The following is a 24,821-nucleotide window of genomic DNA, read 5'->3' as shown; positions in this document are numbered from 1 at the left end:
AGCGTGGTTAAATATGCAATAAACAATGACGGGTGCCAATTACTTCGGTCAGTTTCAAGTTATTTCAGAGAAAATCCTGGGTTCTTTTTGAAGCATATCTATGGTCCAAAATGTAAAATCATTATTTCCACACTGTACAGTATTTCAATTATTTCTAGCCTCCAATTAATCTAAATGATCTTGAAGTTTGTAAACTTACTTTCCAAAGACCCCTCAAATTAACTTCCCCTAATTGTGTGACGTAGTCATTATGCCCCGAGAGTGGGCACTGCTGTGTCACACCTTTTCACAGAGCCTGCCTTCTGAACTATAGAGGTGCTGAGGAGGAGATTCAGGAGGCGGAGTTAGTATAGGAATTACTGCCCGCAGGCAGCAAGGTACCATGGGATATGTAGTCCTTAGAAATGGAGGAAAAGCTGAAAAACATGCAGGGAATCCAGGAAGGTGTGGAAAGAGGTCAGGAGACAGGCAGTACTCATAACATGAAAGGGGATTTTTCAAGTAAGCTTGTATTGGATTGTCATAACTATTGTTATGTATTCTTACAATGCAGATGTTATAAAATGAAAGTGTATGCTATGACGAGAGATTTATACATAGTCTATTACACGGGTCTCAAACTGGTGGCTCTAGCTGTTGAGAAAATACAAGTCCCCTCAGGCATTGCAAGGCTGACAGTTACAAGCATGACTCCCACAGGCAGAGGCATGATGGGACTTGTAGTTTTGCAACAGCTGGAGGGCCGCCAGTTTGAGACCCCTGGTCTATTACCTACATGTGAATTATGAGGACCTCCATTGTGAGGTGACGTGAATTATGAGGACTTCCATTGTCGGGTGACATGTGAATTATGAGGACCTCCATTGTCGGGTGACGTGAATTATGAGGACCTCCATTGTCGGGTGACATGTGAATTATGAGGACTTCCATTGTCGGGTGACATGTGAATTATGAGGACCTCCATTGTCGGGTGACATGTGAATTATGAGGACCTCCATTGTCGGGTGACATGTGAATTATGAGGACCTCCATTGTGAGGTGATATGTGAATTATGAGGACCTCCATTGTCGGGTGACATGTAAATTATGAGGACCTCCATTGTGGGGTGATGTGAATTATGAGGACCTCCATTGTCGGGTGACATGTGAATTATGAGGACTTCCATTGTGTGGTGACATGTGAATTATGAGGACCTCCATTGTCGGGTGACATGTAAATTATGAGGACCTCCATTGTGGGGTGATGTGAATTATGAGGACTTCCATTGTCGGGTGACATGTGAATTATGAGGACCTCCATTGTCGGGTGACATGTGAATTATGAGGACCTCCATTGTCGGGTGACATGTGAATTATGAGGACCTCCATTGTGAGGTGATATGTGAATTATGAGGACCTCCATTGTCGGGTGACATGTAAATTATGAGGACCTCCATTGTGGGGTGATGTGAATTATGAGGACCTCCATTGTCGGGTGACATGTGAATTATGAGGACTTCCATTGTGTGGTGACATGTGAATTATGAGGACCTCCATTGTCAGATTCCTCCTGAGAATGCTAAACCTCAGACTATACCTGGATGAGTTGCTGATCCGGAACAAGTATGAATCAAATGAAAGCCTGTGCTTGTTCCAGGTCACTAAGAGCTCCTCTAGAGTCTGTGTGTTTAAAGCTGAATTCCAGCAATTCAGCTACTTTGTAAAATGTGAAGTCCCACTGTGAGTTAAGTCCAAGGAGGTGCATTGCATCTCATGAACTTATCTCTATTATTTATAACTGACAAGTTTATGGCTCTTCCACCCATTCAGAGAAGCCTTTGTATTTTGTGAATGAGTTCACATAATATAAATGCTTCTGTGATTTGGTAAGGAGGAGAGGAGAAATGAGATGGGGAGGGCCGGGCATAGCATCTACACCCACTCTAATGTTGAAGATGCTTAGACCTGAAGAACCAGTGTCAGGCTCCCAGAAATACAGCGATAGCCCTCTTCCAGGAGCGCACCCCCTGCTGGCCTGTGCTGGGATTGGACACAGCATGAGTTTGGCAGCAGATTTCAGCCAATGATTTAGGCTGAAACCTGCTGATTAGCTGTGTCCAATCACATACAACGTTCGGTGTTTACAAACACACCTCTGTGTACAGGGAAAAGCGGGGAGAAACAGCCAGATCAGTAAGTAAAAGCAGCACATATATTACACACATTACACTTGTTAGGCATACAGTTAACCCCTTGATTGCCTCTAGATGTTAACCCCTTCCCAGCCAGTGACATGAGTACAGTGTAAAATATTGTCACCAATCACTATTTTTGTGTCACTAGCGACATCAGTGCCATTTTGTTCCCACAAATAGAGCTTTCTTGTGGTGGTATTTGATCACCTCTGAAATATATATATATATATATATATATATATATATATATATATATATATATATATATATATATATATATTTTTTTTTTTTGCGCAACAAATGAAGAATGACTGAAAGTTTTGAAAAAAAGTTTTTCTTTGTTTTTGTTAAAAAAAATTGTAAATACGTAAGTTTTCTCCTTCAATGATGGGCACTGATATGACTGCACTGACTGGCATTGATGGGCGACAGTGGTATGCGGCACTGATGGGTACTTATGGGTGGCACTGATAGGTGGGCACTGATGGGTGGCACTGATGGACACTGGGTGGCACTGATGACACTGATGGGTGGCATTGCTGGGCATCACTTGTCTGATCTGCATAATGATGCCAGTCAGTGCCCACTTGTGGGCACTAATTGGCATATATTTGGCATATTTTTGTATCTGTGGATGGCCATGGGGTACGTGCCTGGCCATCCACATGTTAGGGGCTTCCCTGGTGGTCCGGTGTGGGCATCCGAGGGGGGGCTGCGCCGATAAAACCAGCGCAGATCCCCCCGTCAGGAGAGCCGCCGATCGGCTCTCCTCTACTCGCGTCTGTCAGACGTGAGTGAGGAAAAGCCAATCAACGGCTGATCACGTGGTGAAGAGCCTCCGCCGGAGCCTCTTTACCGAGATCGGTGTAGCAGACTGACACACCGCACCACCGATCGTCGTGATGCACGCGCCCTCACGGGCGTGCGACAGCTGTTATCCTGCTGGACGTCATATGACGCCCACTCAGGATAATTGCACCACCACCCGGCCATCATTCTGCTATAGGTTAAAGTATCACAGTGCTAAGTAGAAAAAAATGGCCTGTTCATGGGGGTAAAATCTTCAGTAGGTGAAGTGGTTAATGGCACCCAAACGCATTTGTAAAAGGCTCTGCTTTTTTTGTGTGGTGTGGAAAACTGTGCGATTTTTGCACACATTTCTGCCCCGCATCTGGTGTGAGCAAAACCCTTAATGTACCAGAACTATGTAATTTAGGCCCCTAAACTATCTAATCAATCTGTATACAATCGGACAGTCCCATCAGCTACATGCTTGGTAGATCTTACCCGGATTGCAAAATCTCATTGTAATTTGTGTGATGAGCTTTAGATCTATTAATCTTGCAATCAAAAGCAGGTCAGGCACAGCACCAGAACCCATGCATGTCAGTTCTGTGTTCAAATGCAACATGCAGTGTTCATAAATGAAGACAACACTGGCATCCTCCTAGGTAACACTGTGACGGGTCCAAAAAAAAAAAAAAGAAAAAGTTAAGTTAATGTAAGTGTAATCCTGCAGTAGGGTGCATGTAACCTTCGCCTTCTGCTGCAGAATAACAGTTGATGGTGGGGGGTGCTAGGAACGTCACGGGATGGAATTCCCAGTGTAGTTGGATCTGAGTCAGAGGGGAGGAATGTTCCTCTAATGAGGAGAATGCTTCTATCTTCTATCTGGGACTATTCAGGCAGTTTTGGGTTTACCCATTAACAATGGGCTGGTGTGTGGTCCCCAGGCACAATGCCGGACGGTGTTCTCTGGAGATGGCCGGTGACACATCAACCACTTTGTTCATCCCTGGGATGACTCAATCGGCTGGCAGATTGCAACTTTGTTACATTGTAGCTGGAAGTGAGTCAGTTGGGGGTCCTGAGAGCTTCCACATGGAATGATATCATGCTAGACCTAGAAAGGGTGATGTCATCATGAGACACCAGCAGCATGCCTGCCATAGGCTGCCTTATAACATCAAATCCCACACATGCATTTTATACAAGCTAAGTAATCATTCTGCAACACTCCCTTATGTAAGGCTCCATTCACAGAGCTGTTCTTTGCTTGTTTGAAGTCATTTACTCAATGACGTGCCATATATAACTCATAAAGCCTTGGCCCTCAGCCAGCAGCCTGCGGGTCACATGCTGCCCTTTGGTATGTTGTGTGCGGACTTTGGACCCCAGGAGTAAGAGAGGGATTTGTAAAGGGTCTGTAATGGCAATTGTAAGGCTTTAGACTCTAACCATGTCCTGTACTAAGTCTGCAGTCTCTGACCATCTCCTGCACTATGTCTGCAGTCTCTGACCATCTCCTGCACTATGTCTGCAGTCTCTGTCCATCTCCTGCACTATGTCTGCAGTCTCTGTCCATCTCCTGCACTATGTCTGCAGTCTCTGACCTTCTCCTGCACTATGTCTGCAGTCTCTGACCTTCTCCTGCACTATGTCTGCAGTCTCTGTCCATCTCCTGCACTATGTCTGCAGTCTCTGACCATCTCTTGTATTATGTCTGCAGTCTGACCATCCCCTGTATCATGTCTGCAGTCTCTGACCATCTCCTGTATCATGTCTGCAGTCTCTGACCATCTCCTGTAGTATGGCTGCAGTCTCTGACCATCTCCTGTAGTATGTGCAGTCTCTGACCATCTCCTGTAGTATGTCTGCAGTCTCTGACCGTCTCCTGTAGTATGTCTGCAGTCTCTGACCGTCTCCTGTAGTATGTCTGCAGTCTCTGACCGTCTCCTGTAGTATGTCTGCAGTCTCTGACCGTCTCCTGTAGTATGTCTGCAGTCTCTGACCGTCTCCTGTAGTATGTCTGCAGTCTCTGACCGTCTCCTGTAGTATGTCTGCAGTCTCTGACCGTCTCCTGTAGTATGTCTGCAGTCTCTGACCGTCTCCTGTAGTATGTCTGCAGTCTCTGACCGTCTCCTGTAGTATGTCTGCAGTCTCTGACCGTCTCCTGTAGTATGTCTGCAGTCTCTGACCGTCTCCTGTAGTAGGGCTGCAGTCTCTGACCGTCTCCTGTAGTAGGGCTGCAGTCTCTGACCGTCTCCTGTAGTAGGGCTTCAGTCTCTGACCGTCTCCTGTAGTAGGGCTTCAGTCTCTGACCGTCTCCTGTAGTACGTCAGCAGTCTGACCGGCTCCGGTAGTACGTCAGCAGTCTGACCGGCTCCGGTAGTACGTCAGCAGTCTCTGACCGGCTCCGGTAGTACGTCAGCAGTCTCTCACCATCGCCGGTAGTAGGGATTCCGTCTCTAAATGTCTCCTGTAATAAAGCTGCAGTTTCTGAAAATCTCCCGCAGCAGGCCTGCAGTTTCTGATTGTCTCCTCTCCTGTACTATGTCCTGCAAAGGTAAACAAAAAAAAAAAACAGTTCAGGTTGTAGTACTCCACTCCTCTCTGGTGTTGTCCCCTCACAGTACTTTTTTTTTCCTCCAAGATGTTCTCGGTCTTCTGGATGTTGAGTGTGAGCTCTGCAGGCCCCCAATGGTTGACCAATCCCAGAGGGAATCTCCCATCTGTAGGGGAATTTTGCTATTGACCCCCAAATCAGGGCGCCTGCAGAGGTGTCTATTCCACATATAAAAATGTATGACTGGCCAATGCAGCCTGTGGCGGATCTGGCCCAACCCCGGTGTTATTCCTGGCCTTCTCTGAGCTATAAATATACTTGTGTAAATGATGCTTTGAAGAAGAAAATCCCTAGAACAATTGCTCTGGTGTGGAATTTTTTTTTTTTTTTTTAATGTTGCACAACAGAACCTCCCCATCATAAGATAAACTGAGCGATGGCAGCCACTACATCCGCATGTCTCCTTTTCCTGGAGGAACGCTATGATATCATCTGGCACCCTCGCCTGCATTCTTTATGATTTCCTAGATAATGAAAGATGGGGCAGGATTGGTTGCTGCGGGCAGCAGCTACACCTTGTCCATGGCAGCCAATCACACTGCTTCGTTCATGCTACTAACCAATGAGAGATCTGGTCACTATAGGCAACAGCTACCCTTTGTTAGTAACAGCCAATTGCACAATTTTTTCACATACCTAAAAAAAAAAAAAAAAAAAAAAAAGAAAAAAAAGAAAAGGGAAAGTTGAAGTGGAATTGGTTGTCATAGGCAACACTTTTGACTTGGTTCACCACCACCAATCCCATTGCTCCCCTCCACCTTCCTGGAGGGTAATAGATGGGGCAGAATGAGTTGCTATGGGCAACAGCTACCCCTTTGGGAGAGGCAACTAATTGCATTGCATTTTTCATTGCTAAAGAATGGCTGATGAAGATTTGGTTGCCACAGGAAACAACTGCACTTTGTGCACAGACATCAATCATGTTCATCATTCCGAATCAGAGGTATCCAAACTATGGCCACATCCAGCCCACTACAGAATTTTATATGACCCTCAGCCAGGATCGGTGGTATATCCTTAATGTGCAGAGATTGTAGATTAAGGTCAGCTACAGTTGTGCTCATAAGTTTACATACCCTGGTAGAATTTTTATGATTTCTTGGCCATTTTTTTTTTCAGAGAATATGAATAACACAAAAACATTTCTTTCACTCATGGTTAGTGTTTGGCTGAAGCTATTTAATATCAATCAACTGTGTTTACTCTTTTTTAAATCCTAATGACAACAGAAACTACTCAAATGACCTTGATCAAAAGTTTACATACCCTGATGATTTTGGCCTGATAACATGCACACAACTTGATACAAAGGGGTTTGAATGGCTATTAAAGGTGACCATCCTCACCTGTGATCTGTTTGTAATTAGTGTGTGTGTATAAAAGGTCAATGAGTTTCTGGACTCCTGACAGACCCTTGCATCTTTCATCCATGCACTGATGTTTCTGGATTCTGAGTCCTGGGGAAAGCAAAAGAATTGTCAAAGGATCTGCAGGAAAAGGTAGTTGAACTGTATAAAACAGGAAAGGGATATAAAAAGATATCCAAGGAATTGAGAATACCAATCAGCAGTGCTCAAACTCTAATCAAGAAGTGGAAAATGAGGGGTTCTGTCGAAACCAAACCACGGTCAGGTAGACCAACTAAAATTTCAGCCACAACTGCCAGGAAAATGTGTTTAGGATACAAAGAAAAACCCACAAATACCTTCAGGTGAAATACAGGACTCTCTGAAAACGTGGTGTGGCTGTTTCAAGATGCACAATAAGAAGGCACTTGAAGAAAGTTGGGCTGCATGGTCGAGTCACCAGAAGAAAGACATTACTATGCAAATGCCACAAAGTATACCGCTTACAATATGCCAAACAGCACAGAGACAAGCCTCAAACCTTCTGGCACAAAGTCATTTGGAGTGATGAGACCAAAATTGAGCTTTTTGGCCACAACCATAAACACTACATTTGGAGAGGAGTCAACAAGGCCTATGATGAAAGGTTCACCATTCCTACTGTGAAACACGGAGGTGGATCGCTGATATTTTGGGGATGTGTGAGCTACAAAGGCACAGCAAATTTGGTCAAAGTTGATGGCAAGATGAATGCAGTATGTTATCAAAAAATACTGGGGGAACATTTGCATTCATCAGCCAGGAAGCTGCGCATGGGACGTACTTGGACATTCCAACATGACAATGATCCAAAACACAAGGCCAAGTTGACCTGTCATTGGCTACAGCAGAATAAAGTGAAGGTTCTGGAGTGTCCATCTCAGTCTCCTGACCTCAATATCATTGAGCCACTCTGGGGAGATCTCAAACGTGCCGTTCATGCAAGACAGCCCAATAATTTACAGGAACTGGAGGCTTTTTGCCAAGAGGAATGGGAAGCTTTACCATCTGAGCAGATAAAAGAGCCTCATCCACAAATACCACAAAAGACTTCAATTTGATGCTAAAGGGGGCAATACACAGTATTAGGAACAGAGTTATGTAAACTTTTGATGAGGGTCATTGGGGTAGTTTCTGTTGTGATTATGATTTAAAAAGTGTAAACACAATTGATTGATAATAAATGGCTTCAGCCAAACACTAACCATGAGTGAAAGAAGAAAAGTTTGTGTTACTATTCATATTCTCTGAAAAATGTCCAAGAAATCCTAAATTCTGGCAGGTATGTAAACTTTTATGAGCACAACAGTATTTATTTTATATGCTACAACCCCCTGCCCCCATGTTACAGGGATTTTTGTGTAAGGGGACTCTGATGGGGACCCTGACATAAGGGGGACTCTGTTATAAACCCTGTTGTAAAGAGGACTCTGATAGGGACCCTTATTTAAGGGGGGGCTCAAATGTAAGGAGCACTCTGATAAGGGAAACCTGATGTAAGGAGGACTGTAATGGAACCCTGATCTAAGGGGGGACTCTGGCGACCCTGATGTAAGTGGGGGTGGGGGGAATCTGACGTGTGGGGGACTTTGTAGGGGCACCTGATGTAAGGGGGAGCTGTAATGTAAGGGGACTCTGATGTAAAGAGCACTCTGATAGGGTATCTGATGTATGGGGGACTCTGTAGGGGACCCTGATATAAGGGGGACACTGATGCGGACCCTGATGTAAGGGGGACTCTGATAGGGAATCTGATGCATGGAGGACTCTGTAGGGGATCCTGTTGTAAGGGAGACTCTGATGGAGACACTGATGTAAGGGGGACCCTGATGTAAGCAGCTATCTGATAGGGGACCCTGATGTAGGGGTGACTCTGTAGGGAAGCCCGATGTAAGAGGGACTCTGATGGAGATGCTGATGTAAGAGAAACTCTGATAGGGATCCTGATGTAGGGAGGACTTTGATGGGGACCCTGATGTAAGGGGGCTCTGATAAGGACCTTGATGTAGGGGGGAACTCTGATCGGAACCCCGATGTAGGGAGGACTTTGATAGGGACCCTGATGTAAGCGGGGCTCTGGTAGGGAATCTTATGTGTGGGGGATTTTGTAGGAGCAACTGATGGGGATCCTGATGTAAAGGAGGAGCTGTAATGTAAGGGTGACTCTGATGTAAAGGGCACTCTGATAGGGTATCTGTAGGTGACCCTGTATGGGGGACACTGATGAGGGCTCTGATATAAAGGGGACTCTGATAGGGAATCTGAAGTATGGGGACTCTGGGGGATCCTGATGTAAGGGGGACCCTGATGTAGGGAGGACTCTGATGTAGGGGGGCACTCTGATGGGGACCCTGATGTAGGGGGGCACTCTGATGGGGACCCTGATGTAGGGGGGCACTCTGATGGGAACCCTGATGTAGGGGGGTGCTCTGATGGGGAACCTGATGTAGGGGGGGGCTCTGATGGGGACCCTGATGTAGGGAGGACTCTGATGGGAACCTTGATGTAGGGAGGACTCTGATGTAGTGGGGACTCTGATGGGGACCCTGATGTAGGGGGGACTCTGGTATGGGGACCCTGATGTAGGGGGGCACTCTGATGGGGACCCTGATGTAGGGAGGACTCTGATGGGGGACCCTGATGTAGGGAGGACTCTGATGGGGGACCCTGATGTAGGGAGGACTCTGATGGGGGACCCTGATGTAGGGAGGACTCTGATGGGGACCCTGATGTAGGTGGGACTCTGATGGGGACCCTGATGTAGGTGGGACTCTGATGGGGACCCTGATGTAGGGGGGCACTCTGATGGGGACCCTGATGTAGGGAGGACTCTGATGGGGGACCCTGATGTAGGGGGCACTCTGATGGGGACCCTGATGTAAGGGAGCACTCTGATGGGGACCCTGATGTAGGGAGGACTCTGATGGGGACCCTGATGTAGGGGGGCACTCTGATGGGGACCCTGTTGTAGGGAGGACTCTGATGTAGGGGGACTCTGATGGGGACCCTGATGTAGGTAGGACTCTGATGGGGACCCTGATGTAGGGGGGCACTCTGATGGGGACCCTGATGTAGGGAGGACTCTGATGGGGACCCCGATGTAGGGAGGACTCTGATGGGGACCCCGATGTAGCGAGGACTCTGATGGGGACCCTGATGTAGGGGGGCACTCTGATGGGGACCCTGATGTAGGGAGGACTCTGATGGGGGACCCTGATGTAGGGGGCACTCTGATGGGGACCCTGATGTAAGGGGGCACTCTGATGGGGACCCTGATGTAGGGAGGACTCTGATGGGGACCCTGATGTAGGGGGGCACTCTGATGGGGACCCTGTTGTAGGGAGGACTCTGATGTAGGGGGACTCTGATGGGGACCCTGATGTAGGTAGGACTCTGATGGGGACCCTGATGTAGGGGGGCACTCTGATGGGGACCCTGATGTAGGGAGGACTCTGATGGGGACCCCGATGTAGGGAGGACTCTGATGGGGACCCCGATGTAGCGAGGACTCTGATGGGGACCCTGATGTAGGGAGGACTCTGATGGGGGACCCTGATGTAGGGAGGACTCTGATGGGGGACCCTGATGTAGGGAGGACTCTGATGGGGGACCCTGATGTAGGGAGGACTCTGATGGGGACTCTTATGTAGGGGGGACTCTGATGTAGGTGGGACTCTGATGGGGACCCTGATGTAGGGAGGACTCTGATGGGGAACCCTGATGTAGGGGGGACTCTGATGTAGGGAGGACTCCGATGGGCACTCTAATGGGCATTATTTTCAGCCTACAAATATGTGTAAAATATGAAGTGGCCCCTGTAAAGAAGAGTTTGGGGCCCCCTCTTGTGGAGAGGAATGTGTGGCTCTCAGTATCGGTTGTAATTTGTCTTTGGTGATCACATGGCTTTTTTTTACTTTTACAAAAAAATGAAGCAACAGGATCGGTTGCTCTGGGCAACTATTGCACTTTTATCTGCTGCCACCAATCACATTTTTTCATTTTTTGTTTTCCCCACAAAGAAAATTAAATAAAATGTGTGATAAACAGTGAATGTGTGATAAACAGTGACCAGTCAGATTGCATCTTTCATGTCCCAGCTCCCGGAGTGGTTTGCTGTCATCTCCCTCTCCCATTTTCTTCATTTCAGGAGCGCCCAGGCGAGATGCCCACTGAGCCGGCCACACACACATGATCTCTCCGACATGCCCCGCGTGTGTACGTGTATGCCGCCGCAGGCCCGGCCCGTGCCAAATCCCTGGGAGAGAGAGGCGGGTGACTTCACATAATACCTCTAAGGGGGGTGCATTATCAGCCGGTAACCCTACCCCTTCAGTGCCTCATTGTCCCGGCACCAACTTCCGTCAGCTCCTTTCAAAGCTGATAATTGCAGCGAGCGAGGTGACGGCTCTGGGGGGTAAACGAGGAGGAAGAGCGAGTCACCTGTCAGCCCTCCTCGCCGGCCGCATCTCCCTCCCCTTCTCCAAATACCTTCTCCTCGACTCACCTCTCCACGCCCGCCCCCCTCCCGGCCCCTCTCCTCCTTCTCCTCCGTTTCTTAGAAGGAAGCAGCTGCTGAGAATGGAGATTCCTCTGTAAGCAGCGTGGCGGGGGGTGGCTGACGTCCCACTGAACCCAGAAGAGACATGGGGGGGGAGGACGGCTATAAAATCATGGCACCTGGCACACAGGTGTCTCACAGGGAGCTGGGCGCAAGATGCTGGCAGCAACAGGTGAGTGCCAACGCTGGGAGGAACTCTGTACTGGTACTCTGATACTGAGCATCATTGGATGGGGAGCCAGGAGGAGAGCAAAGAACAGGCACCTAGGAGGAGAGCAAAGAACAGGCACCTAGGAGGAGAGCAAAGAACAGGCACCTAGGAGGAGAGCAAAGAACAGGCACCTAGGAGGAGAGCAAAGAACAGGCACCTAGGAGGAGAGCAAAGAAGAGGCAGCCAAGAGGAGAGCAAAGAAGAGGCAGCCAGGAGGAGAGCAAAGAACGGGCACCTAGGAGGAGAGCAAAGAACAGGCACCTAGGAGGAGAGCAAAGAGGCACCTAGCAGGAGAGCAAAGAACAGGCAGCCAAGAGGAGAGCAAAGAACAGGCAGCCAAGAGGAGAGCAAAGAAGAGGCACCTAGGAGGAGAGCAAAGAAGAGGCACCTAGGAGGAGAGCAAAGAACAGGCACCTAGGAGGAGAGCAAAGAACAGGCACCTAGGAGGAGAGCAAAGAAGAGGCAGCCAAGAGGAGAGCAAAGAAGAGGCAGCCAGGAGGAGAGCAAAGAACGGGCACCTAGGAGGAGAGCAAAGAACAGGCACCTAGGAGGAGAGCAAAGAGGCACCTAGGAGGAGAGCAAAGAACAGGCAGCCAAGAGGAGAGCAAAGAACAGGCAGCCAAGAGGAGAGCAAAGAAGAGGCACCTAGGAGGAGAGCAAAGAAGAGGCACCTAGGAGGAGAGCAAAGAAGAGGCACCTAGGAGGAGAGCAAAGAAGAGGCACCTAGGAGGAGAGCAAAGAAGAGGCACCTAGGAGGAGAGCAAAGAAGAGGCAGCCAGGAGGAGAGCAAAGAAGAGGCAGCCAGGAGGAGAGCAAAGAAGAGGCAGCCAGGAGGAGAGCAAAGAAGAGGCAGCCAGGAGGAGAGCAAAGAAGAGGCAGCCAGGAGGAGAGCAAAGAAGAGGCAGCCAGGAGGAGAGCAAAGAAGAGGCACCTAGGAGGAGAGCAAAGAAGAGGCACCTAGGAGGAGAGCAAAGAAGAGGCAGCCAGGAGGAGAGCAAAGAAGAGGCAGCCAGAGGGATACAAAGTACCAGAGATTAGGAGTGATAGAAAGAAACGTATAGCAAGAATGATACAAAGCAACAGAGAGCCAAAAGGATACCAAATAACAGACAACCAGAGCAATACAAAGTATAGCAGACAGAATGAAACAGAGTAACAGCCCGAGGGACACAAAGTAACAGAGCACAATGATACAAACTTAGCAGAGACGGTGATACAAAGTAATAGATGGAAAAATAAAGATGCAAAGTAACAGAGTAAGAATAATACAAAGTAACAGATCATAAGAGTGACAGTAAGAAACAGAGAGCCAAAAGGATACTAAATGACAGACAACCAGAGGGATAAAAAGTAACAAAGAAAAAAGATACTTTGAATCATTCTTTTTCTATTACTTTTGTATCTTTTTGCTTTCTCTTGCTTTGTATCCCTCTGGCTGTCTGTGATTTGGTATCCTTTTGGCTCTCTGTCTTTCTATCACTCTTATTCTCTGATACTTTGTATTCTGTTACTTTGTATTATTCTTACTCTTACTTTGAACCTTCAAATTTGAACTTTGTTACTTTCAACATAACAGCCAAAAGGACAACAAGAGGAATACAAAGTATAACAGGCAGAATGATACAATGTAGCAGAGACAGTAATACAAAGTAATAGACAGAAAAAAAATGTTTCAAAGAAAACTAAGAATGATAAAAAGTAATAGAGTAAGAATACAGTTATTGAAAGTCAGAATACAGATACAAAGTAAAAGAGGAAGAATGATAAGATAATAGATGAGTGGCAATGTTGGGAGAAACTCTGGTACTCTGATACAGAGCATCATTAGATGGGGAGCCAGGATGATACAAAATATCAAAGATCCAGAATGATGATTAACAACTATGTGCCAAATATTTTATGTATTGTATTACCTTCACTAAGAGAAGAATGTGGAGGGTATGACAGCGGGCAGCATGTACAGGAGAGGAGTGTGGCGGGCATGACAGTGGGCAGTATGTACAGGAGAAGATTGTGAAGGGTATGACTGTGGGCAGTATGTACAGGAGAGGATTGTGGAGGGTATGACAGTGGGCAGTATATGGAGGAGAGGAGTTTGGAGGGTATGACAGTGGGCTGTATATACAGGAGAGGAGCATGGAGGGTATGACAGTGGGCAGTATGTACAGGAGAGGAGGGTATGACAGTGGGCAGTATATGCAGGAGAGTACTGTGAAGGGTATGACTGTGGCCAGTATGTACAGGAGAGGATTGTGGAGGGTATGACAGTGGGCAGTATGTACAGGAGAGGATTGTGAAGGGTATGACTGTGGGCAGTATGTACAGGAGAGGATTGTGGAGGGTATTACAGTGGGCAGTATATGGAGGAGAGGAGTTTGGAGGGTATGACAGTGGACAGTATATACAGGAGAGGAGCATGGAGGGTATGACAGTGGGCAGTATGTACAGGAGAGGAGGGTATGACAGTGGGCAGTATATGCAAGAGAGTACTGTGAAGGGTATGACAGTGGGCAGTATATGGAGGAGAGGAGTTTGGAGGGTATGACAGTGGACAGTATATACAGGAGAGGAGTATGGAGGGTATGACAGTGGGCAGTATGTACAGGAGAGGAGGGTATGACAGTGGGCAGTATATGCAGGAGAGTACTGTGAAGGGTATGACAGTGGGCAGTATGTACAGGAGAGGATTGTGAAGGGTATGACTGTGGGCAGTATGTACAGGAGAGAATTGTGGAGAGTATGACAGTGGACAGTATATACAGGAGAGGAGCATGGAGGGTATGACAGTGGGCAGTATGTACAGGAGAGGAGGGTATGACAGTGGGCAGTATATGCAGGAGAGTAGTGTGAAGGATATGACAGTGGGCAGTATGTACAGGAGAGGAGGGTATGACAGTGGGCAGTATATGCAGGAGAGTAGTGTGAATGATATGACAGTGGGCAGTATGTACAGTAGAGGAGTGTGAAGGGTATGACTGTGGACAGTAAGTATGTACATGAGAGGAGTGTGAAGGGTATGACAGTGGGTAGTGTGTACAGGAGTGTGGAGCATATGATAGTGGGTAGTATGTACAGGAGAGAAGAATGTGGAGGGTATGACAGTGGGCAGTATATCCAGGAAAGGAGTGTAGAGGGTGTGACGGTGGGCAGTATGTGCAGGAGAGGAGTGTGGAGGGTTTAACAGTGGGTAGTATGTACAGTAGAGAAGAATGTGGAGGGTATGACAGTGGGCAGTATGTACAGGAGAGGAGTGTGAAGGGTATGACTGTGGGCAGTATGTACAGGAGAGGAGTGTGAAGGGTATGACTGTGGGCAGTATGTACAGGAGAGGAGTGTGAAGGGTATGACTGTGGGCAGTATGTACAGGAGAGGAGTGTGAAGGGTATGACTGTGGGCAGTATGTACAGGAGAGGAGTGTGAAGGGTATGACTGTGGGCAGTATGTACAGGAGAGGAGTGTGAAGGGTATGACTGTGGACAGTAAGTATGTACATGAGAGGAGTGTGAAGGGTATGACAGTGGGTAGTGTGTACAGCATATAATAGTGGGCAGTATGTACAGGGGAGAAGAATGTGGAGGGTATGACAGTGGGCAGTTTATCCAGGAAAGGAGTGTGGAGGGTATGGCAGTGGGCAGTATATGAAGGAGAGGAGTTTGGAGGGTATGACAGTGGACAGTATGTACAGGAGAGGAGCATGGAGGGTATGACAGTGGGCAGTATGTACAGGAGAGGAGCATGGAGGGTATGACAGTGGGCAGTATGTACAGGAGAGGAGCATTGAGGGTATGACAGTGGGCAGTATGTACAGGAGAGGAGGGTATGACAGTGGGCAGTATATGCAGGAGAGTACTGTGAAGAGTATGACAGTGGGCAGTATGTACAGGAGAGGATTGTGGAGGGTATGACAGTGAGCAGTATATGGAGGAGAGGAGTTTGGAGAGTATGACAGTGGACAGTATGTACAGGAGAGGAGCATGGAGGGTATTAGAGTGGGCAGTATGTACAGGAGAGGAGCATGGAGGGTATCACAGTGGGCAGTATGTACAGGAGAGGAGGGTATGACAGTGGGCAGTATATGCAGGAGAGTAGTGTGAAGGATATGACAGTGGGCAGTATGTACAGGAGAGGAGTGTGAAGTGTATGACTGTGGGCAGTAAGTATGTACATGACAGGAGTGTGAAGGGTATGACAGTGGGTAGTGTGTACAGGAGTGTGGAGCATATGATAGTGGGTAGTATGTACAGGAGAGAAGAATGTGGAGGGTATGACAGTGGGCAGTATATCCAGGAAAGGAGTGTAGAGGGTGTGACGGTGGGCAGTATGTGCAGGAGAGGAGTGTGGAGGGTTTGACAGTGGGTAGTATGTACAGTAGAGAAGAATGTGGAGGGTATGACAGTGGGCAGTATGTACAGGAGAGGAGTGTGAAGGGTATGACTGTGGGCAGTATGTACAGGAGAGGAGTGTGAAGGGTATGACTGTGGGCAGTATGTACAGGAGAGGAGTGTGAAGGGTATGACTGTGGGCAGTATGTACAGGAGAGGAGTGTGAAGGGTATGACTGTGGGCAGTATGTACAGGAGAGGAGTGTGAAGGGTATGACTGTGGGCAGTATGTACAGGAGAGGAGTGTGAAGGGTATGACTGTGGGCAGTATGTACAGGAGAGGAGTGTGAAGGGTATGACAGTGGGTAATATGTACAGGAGTGTGGAGCACGTCATATTGGGCAGTATGTGCAGGAGAGTAGTGTGAAGGATATGACAGTGGGCAGTATGTACAGGAGAGGAGTGTGAAGTGTATGACTGTGGGCAGTAAGTATGTACATGACAGGAGTGTGAAGGGTATGACAGTGGGTAGTGTGTACAGGAGTGTGGAGCATATGATAGTGGGTAGTATGTACAGGAGAGAAGAATGTGGAGGGTATGACAGTGGGCAGTATATCCAGGAAAGGAGTGTAGAGGGTGTGACGGTGGGCAGTATGTGCAGGAGAGGAGTGTGGAGGGTTTGACAGTGGGTAGTATGTACAGTAGAGAAGAATGTGGAGGGTATGACAGTGGGCAGTATGTACAGGAGAGGAGTGTGAAGGGTATGACTGTGGGCAGTATGTACAGGAGAGGAGTGTGAAGGGTATGACTGTGGGCAGTATGTACAGGAGAGGAGTGTGAAGGGTATGACTGTGGGCAGTATGTACAGGAGAGGAGTGTGAAGGGTATGACTGTGGGCAGTATGTACAGGAGAGGAGTGTGAAGGGTATGACTGTGGGCAGTATGTACAGGAGAGGAGTGTGAAGGGTATGACTGTGGGCAGTATGTACAGGAGAGGAGTGTGAAGGGTATGACTGTGGGCAGTATGTACAGGAGAGGAGTGTGAAGGGTATGACAGTGGGTAATATGTACAGGAGTGTGGAGCACGTCATATTGGGCAGTATGTTCAGGAGAGAAGAATGTGGAGGGTATGACAGTGGGCAGTATATGCAGGAAAGGAGTGTAGAGGGTGTGACAGTGCACAGTATGTACAGGAGAGGATTGTGGAGGGTATGACAGCAGGCAGTATGTGCAGGAGAGGGGTGCAGAGGGTATGACAGTGGGCAGTATGTACAGTAGATGAGTGTGGAGGATTGAATGAAGACATCTATACAAAGTGAGAAGAGTTTCCCTTCCTTACCTCTTCCTCTGGTGACAACTCCAAAATATTGGATTTCTGTCTTGGTGGCAATGGTCACCAGGACTGAAAGGGAGAATCGTGCCATTTTGAAATACAGGCTACGATAGAAAAGGCTTTAAAAAAAAAAAAAAAGTTTTGACTTGGATACACTTTAAATGTCGTCATATGAAAGGGATATGGTTGTGTATACTGTTTTGGTGTGCAGGTTGTAGTGTTGGCTGTATTCATAGAGAATTGTTCTTATCTCAGCAGCAGCAGCAGTGCTGGCCCTCAGCGTTGGCTTCTTGTACCGAGGATGTGTTGCCGCGCCTCTCTCATCAGAAGAGATCGTCACTCAGATCAACAGCTTGGCCACGCTACACCGAGAGAACGCCACGCTCATACTGAACACATATGTAAGTCACCTAAACTCCACCATACGTTTAAGGGTCACCCCACACAGAGCAGCTGGATTGTTCACTATATCAAATTAAATTGTATATAAAATGTAACATCTTTACAATTTTATTGGACAGTTTTTTTTTTTGTTTTTTTTTTACATACTATGTAAAATAGTAATATTTTACAACTGAAACTAGATTGTAAGAGTATAGGCTAGGTTTGTTGGTAGGCATGATCCTTACCTGCTTCTATTGTGTAGATGCTGAGATAGACCATGATGGTACTTTTGCTAAAAACTGAAAAAAGTTGAATAACTTCTGGGGCAGCTGTGCATGGTAGCCAATCAGCTTCTAACTTCAGCTTGTTCTATTGAGCTTTAACCACTTAAGCCCCAGGAGGATTCACCCACCTCCTGACCAGGCCATTTTTTGCGATTCGGCACTGCGACGCTTTAACTGACAATTGTGCGGTCGTGCGACGCTGTACCCAAACGACATTCATGTCCTTTTTTTTTTTTTCACACAAATAGAGCTTTCTTTTGGTGGTATTTGATCACCTCTGCGTTTTTTTTTATTTTTTGCGCTATAAACAAAAAAAAGAGATTGACACTTTTGAAAGGAACCCAATATTTTTTTACTTTTTGCTATAGTAAATATCCCAAAAAAATATCATAAAAAAATAAAAAATAAAATATTGTTCATAGGTTTAGGCCAATATGTATTCTTCTACATATTTTTGTTTAAAAAAATCACAATAAGCGTATATTGATTGGTTTGCGCAAAAGTTATACGTCTACAAAATAGGGGATATATTTATGGCATTTTAACAATTCATTTTTTTAAAAATATTTTTTTTACTAGTAATGGTGATCAGCGATTTTTTTTTTAGCGAGATTGCGGCGCACAGATCGGACACTTTTGACACTTTTTTTGGGACATAAAAATAGCCACTGATTACTGTATAAATGTCACTGGCAGGGAAGGGGTTAACAATAGGGGGCGATCAAGGGGTTAAATGTGTTCTCTGGGAGGTGTTTCTAACTGTGGGGCGAGGAGACTGACTGGGAATAGAGTGAGATCGCTGTTCCTGATCACTAGGAACAGCATATATTTCTCTCTACATCCCTGACAGAACGGGGACCTGTCTGTTTTACATACACAGATCCCCGTTCTTGCTCTCTGTGGAGCGATCGCGGGTGGCTGACGGACATCGCGACCGCTGGCCACATCTATCGGCTCCGGCGTCACCCCCTACAGCTTTTAAAGCGGCTGACGTATCCCTACGGTGATTCGCGTTGCCATGCCAACCTGCCGGAGTATAATGACGGCGATTGGTCGGCAAACAGTTAAGAATAATACATGGAAGCTGATTGGTTTCTATGCACAGCTGCACCCAATTTTTGCAATCTTCAGTTTTTGTAAATTAACCCCAATGTTGTAGTAAGAAACCCTTCATTGCTCCACTTCCCTTTTATACATTCAGCATCCTTTCTCAGTATCATTAAAGAGGAAACTGCTGGGAATGGCTGTAGTTTGAATTCAAGCACTGTGCAGACATCTTATAAAAGAAGTGAGCTCATAACGGATGCATACGATTGAGGATTAGGGGGAAGTCCTGTCCACAAAGTTTTATTTGCATGTTTGCAAAAAAGGGAAGCCCTTCTGTTGAGTCCTCTGACCCCATGTTCTTCTTCTTGTGTTTCCTCATACAGCTGCAGTACCAAGGGTTGCCATTCAGCATGACTGGGTTCAGCTTCCCCTACTGGTTGGAGAAAGGACTGCCCACCGCAGCACTGGGCTACCGGATGTGGCGATGTCTTTGCCCCGGAGAACGCCTCCTTCAGGCCAGAGAGGCCTTCTTTGCTATTTCCGAGTTCTTCCAACTGGTCCTGGATGATCAGAACTCCCTGAACCCGGCAGCTGCTGATCTCCTTCGGCTCCTGGAGGTGGCTCGCAGAGCCTCAGAGGCCTTACTTAGGAATCTGAAGGATGCCTTGATCATCCTGGGATACCAGCCTCCATCTACCCAGCCAGAGTCGCTGAGCTGGGCCCAGACAGATGACAATGCCTTCAAGAAGAAGGTAAGGGGCTATGTGCTCTGCAGGGAGTACAGAGACTGGTTGACCAGGCTTCCCGAAGACATGAAGGTACTGAAAGTAACATGGAAGCTCAAAGACAGCCCCGGCCAGGAGAAAAGGGACTGCTGTAGGTCCTAAATGATGCGAAAGGGATAAAACCTTGAGCAAAAAGACATAGGGTTGAGCAAAGGGAGGCTGGAGACAATTCAAGACCATGCTGAAGAGGGAGGATATCTCTAATAAGCTGGCAATGGATTTTAATGGCATGGCCAACTGAAAGCAAAGGCCAAAAGAGGCCAAAAAAGTTAAAAAAAAATTGGTGCCAGGCCTCTAAGATAGTAGCCACAAGTCAAGGCAAAGGCAGAAGAAAGCCCTTTCCAAAGATTTTGGTAAAAGTCTTCTGAGAGAGTGATACAAGCTGAAGAACAAAATACTTTACTTTTTTACCAAAGAACTTGGGAGAGTGGTAAAGACCACTCATGACATGGCCAAGTGCGGGTCAAGTGAAGGCACTTCTAGCAAGATCTTGGTGAAACGCCTCTGAGAAAGTGATCAGGACTTCTGACGGCATACCCAAGTAAAGGCCAAATGGAAGATCTACGTAGGTACCTTATCTGGCAGGAGAGTTTCGAAAACTACTGATGACATGGCAAGCATAAGTCAAGTGAATGCTAGGTACCTTCTCTACCAATATCTTGGTGAAACTCCTCTGAGAAAGTGACTAGGGCTTCTGATGGCATACCCAAGTGAAAGCCAAATGGAAGATCCACATAGGTACCTTATTTGGCACTTGGTGCAACACCTCTGGGAGAGTGACAAAGGCTTCTGGGGCATGTCCAAGTGAAGGCCAAACAGCTAGGCCCTCTATTTAGAGAATGATGATACCACTGTAAGGCAAAGATAAGAGGTGGCAAGTCACAGCTAAATCAGAAGATACTTGTACTGACATGACCAAGCAAAGAAAAGACAGCGTGGGCATTTGGCACAATTTATACCAAGTTCCTGGTGGTGATTTGCAAATGATTTACGCACTTTTTTTTTGCTCTACAGGCAATATTTGCACTGACTCACACCTGAATCACATCCTGAAATATTACATTATCTATACTGTCAATTCTTAAGAGGTTACCCAAATACCCAATGTATCCGCAGAAGACGGACTGTGGCATGTATTACTGTTATCTGGATCGTGCACTGAGCCAAAAACACAGAGACTACTTACGCCTTAAAAATGCACTGAATTATGCAATGCTAAAATCGCAACATATTTATGCCAAAGAACAAAAAGTTTGGAGCTGAATGCTCATACTTGTCTTGTAATCGGATCTCCCAGGCCCTGGAGTCTCAGTTCTCACAATGACACCCCCCAGCAAGACGAGTAATGGTGGCAAAGAGTTGGCGGGGTTGGGAACTCAAGTGCAGAGATTTCACAATGTCGGCAGAACACATAAACAACCAATGCAGGAGCTGAGTATGCACAACTATCTCACCACTCTCCTCAGTGAGATCCATCATTGGGTACCTATCCCTAATATGTTGGTTTTGCGTGGACTGACCTGTAAGGCACCCAGTGCCACCATCAGTTGTACTCCTGAGTGTTGTTTTAGGCAGAAATGATACACAAATGTCATCTTTACACTGGTTCTAATTTTCCAGGGAAGTTGCCGTGTCATGTTCACCGAGGTGGTTTTGTTTGCTTGCCGAGTTATATTTTCCGTTCTTAAGTTTCATGTCAACAAACACGACTTGTAAATCTACCTCATAACCTGCTCTTGCGACATTGTCAACTAAAGTGTTCCAAATTCCAGGCTGGTTTCCTGGTGGTGGCCCTTTTCCCTCATCTCGGCCACAAGGTGGCGCGCCAGTCCCGCAGGGAGAGAAGAACCGTAGAAGAACTTCCCAGCATTGTGGAAGTACTAGTTGCCCGGCCTGTCTGCTGATCCAGCGTCTTAAATTATTTAAGCAGATGATCCAAGTGCACATTAAGGCCTGGGTTCACACCTCCGACGGATGCAGCTCGCAGCAGGGTTCTGGTTAGGGTTGCCACCTCATCCCTTTAAACCCGAACACATATGAATTACACGGGTTCTGAGGCTAATTTAATGCTGATAAGGCACCAAGTGAGTTTAATTACCACCTTAATTAGCCACAGAACCTGTGTAATTAATATGTGTTCAGTTTTAAAGGGATGAGGTGGCAACCCTAGGTCCGGTGCGTCCCTGTTCTCCGTTTTCAGGGACGAATCGGGGATGAATTTTTGCCTGAATTTGGACCTAAAACGGAGCCAAAGACGCACAGCGTTCCTGTGCAAGCCGCTCCACAGCCGCATCCTCCATAGAGAGCCGGTCACAATCTTCTGTCATGTGACTTGGATGCGGAGAAAACCCTCATCCAACTCGCATAGGTGTGAACCCAGCCTAAGAGGGTTATGATTTTGCTCTCAATTGGTACATGCTTGTGTTGGGTCAGTGACTCAAATATTGAAGCCGAAGACAGCCAGGACACTAGCATTTTCAAAACAAGGCGAGCAATGGCACTTTAGGAGTTTCTTGGGTTTTCATTTTGGCTAAGTTCACACTTTGTGCACAACGGAAATGCACGCAAAATCGCCCACCTTCCCTTCATGCACGGGAACAAACTGCCCTTTAGCAGACATGCGGCCATGGCTGCTGTTAGAAACCACGGGAGGCCCCCCCCCCCCACAAATAAACACACTATGCTATGCTTTAGTTATGAATGAACTCAGTGAGTGAGATCTCTACCGATCACTTATTGGGGGTTATTTACAAAAGGCAAATCCACTTTGCACTGCAAGTGCACTTGGAAGTGCAGTCACTCTAAATCTAAGGGGTAGATCTGAAATGAGGGGAAGCTCTGCTGATTTTATCATCCAATCATGTGCAAGCTAAAATGTTGGTTTTTATTTTCCTTGTATGTCCCCCTCGGATCTACAGCGACTGCACTTCCAAGTGCACTTGCAGTGCAAAGTGGACTTTCCTTTAGTAAATAACCCCCATTGTGTTCATTTAGGAAAGGAAGGGGATGGTCAATGTGACATATTTACCAATCCTTCCCTCACTCTCCATCCTGAAGGATCCTATTGTGTGCTTTCAGCTGCCGATGCGAAGGAGAGGAGGGAAGCTGGCAGCACTGTAGGGGTGGGGGGGGGGGGAGCAGTGGGGAATGTATGGTGCACAGGGAGGGTGATCAGTGCAGCAGGGGGGGCAATTACTGCAACCAATTCCCTGTATGGCTCTCTCTGTAGTAGCTGAAATCTGGCGGGAGGAGAAAATGTCAGCTTTTAGCTGCTGCAGAGAGAGTCGTACAGGGGATTGGCTCCAGTAAATGGTAATAAGGTAATACGGCAAGGTAGGTAATAATGGCACTGCAAGCGTAATGTGCGTTTTTAGCGTGGTGTTCGATCATTTCCAAATTGCTCGGATGTGAATGCAGCCGAAGAATGGACCATAGACTGATATGCAGCACTGTTCCCAACGCAGCGCGCCACAACGCACAGTAGTGTTGTAGTGCGCCGGAGCTGCATTGCCTGAGTTCAGAATGAATAGCACAGCAATGTGCTATCAAACCCAATGGGGTTGATTTACTAAAACTGGAAAACTCAGAATTTGGTGCAGCTGGGCACGGTAGCCAATCAGCTTCTATCATCAGCTTGTTCAGTTAAGCTTTGGCAATAAAACCTGGAAGCTGATTGGTTTCTATGCAGAGCTGCACCAGCTCTTCAGTTGTAGTAAATCAACCCGATTGTGCATTACACAACGGGCGTTATTTACTACAGCTGGAGAGTGCAAAATCTGGTGCCTTTCTGCATAGAAACCAATCAGCTTCCATATTTTAGTGCCAAAGCTTAAAGTAATTGTAAGGGTTAGTTTTTTTTTTTTAATTTTTAAAATAACAAACATATACTTACCTCCACCGTGCAGCTCTTTTTGCACAGAGTGGCCCCCGAACCTGGTCTTCTGGGGTCCCCCGGCAGCTCTCGCGGTTCCTCCCCCCATCAGATAAGAGAAGCGCTTCCCCGAAGGGGTTACCTTGCGGGCGCGCTCCCGAGTCCAGCATTTGCGTCTATAAACGCAGAATGCCGGACTCGGCCCCACCCCCCGGCGCCCGCGGCATTGGATTTGATTGACAGCAGCGGGAGCCAATGGCTGCGCTGCTATCAATCTATCCAATCAAGATCCGGGACCCCATGGAGAGAGAGAGAGCGCGTCCCCGCCGAGGAGATGAAGGGGTTCAGGTAAGTAAAACGGGGGGGGGCGGTCACTGCCAGGTGTTTTTTCACCTCAATGCATAGGATGCATTAAGGTGAAAAAACACAAACCTTTACAACCCCTTTAATTGAACAAGCTGATAATAGAAGCTGATTGGCTACCATGCAAAGCTGCACCAGATTTTTAAACGTTCCTGTTTTAGTAAAAAAATTTTTTTTCAACATTATCAGCTATGAAGCACAGTTTTTATATTAAAAAAAAAAAAGTTATTAAGAAAACATGCAAAAAGCAGCTGGATAAAATGATGTAATCTTCAGGAGAATTTCTTTATAAGACAAACTGTTTGAACTCAAATCAAAACATCCTCCGGGTTTTTTTATAAACTGATCCTTCTGTTTGCCATGATGAACAATCCACCCACATGTGTCCGAGTTACTGAGAAGTCTGACTTCCTATGAGGTCACTATGACATCATTGGCGACATCCTCTCACACTATGATTCTGAAGTGTCAGTAGAATTGGCTCATCATTAACATCAGTCTGGGTATTGGTCTCTGTAATGGTGCACAGACCATTGCCCAGTTAAGGGGGGGGGGAGCTCAAACTAATATAATAATAAAAATCAGGTTGTGTAGTGTATGGCCAGCTTGGGTCTACCGTCAACTAATATAATACAAGGGCGTTCCTGATTTGATACAGATTGAATGGTTTGTTTGTCCTCCTATTTGAAATGTTTGGTA

The 24,821-nt window shown here is 46.9% G+C and overlaps 1 protein-coding gene across 1 annotated transcript in view; it reads left to right on the top strand.

Annotated features, from left to right (window-relative positions):
* CTF1 (cardiotrophin 1) overlaps positions 1 to 22,861 on the top strand; it is a 30,087-nt gene extending 7,226 nt beyond the window's left edge. The window contains exons 2-3 of the mRNA XM_073635109.1: positions 17,644 to 17,789; positions 19,487 to 22,861. Coding sequence (XP_073491210.1) covers positions 17,644 to 17,789; positions 19,487 to 19,990 — 650 coding nt within the window. The 3' untranslated portion in view covers positions 19,991 to 22,861. The remainder of the gene's footprint in view (positions 1 to 17,643; positions 17,790 to 19,486) is intronic.
* Positions 22,862 to 24,821: the final 1,960 nt, after the last annotated feature.

This window comes from Aquarana catesbeiana, linkage group LG06, assembly GCF_042186555.1.
Source record: "Aquarana catesbeiana isolate 2022-GZ linkage group LG06, ASM4218655v1, whole genome shotgun sequence".
In the NCBI taxonomy this organism is placed as follows: Eukaryota; Metazoa; Chordata; class Amphibia; order Anura; family Ranidae; genus Aquarana; species Aquarana catesbeiana.
This window is presented reverse-complemented; position numbering and strand designations above follow the sequence as displayed.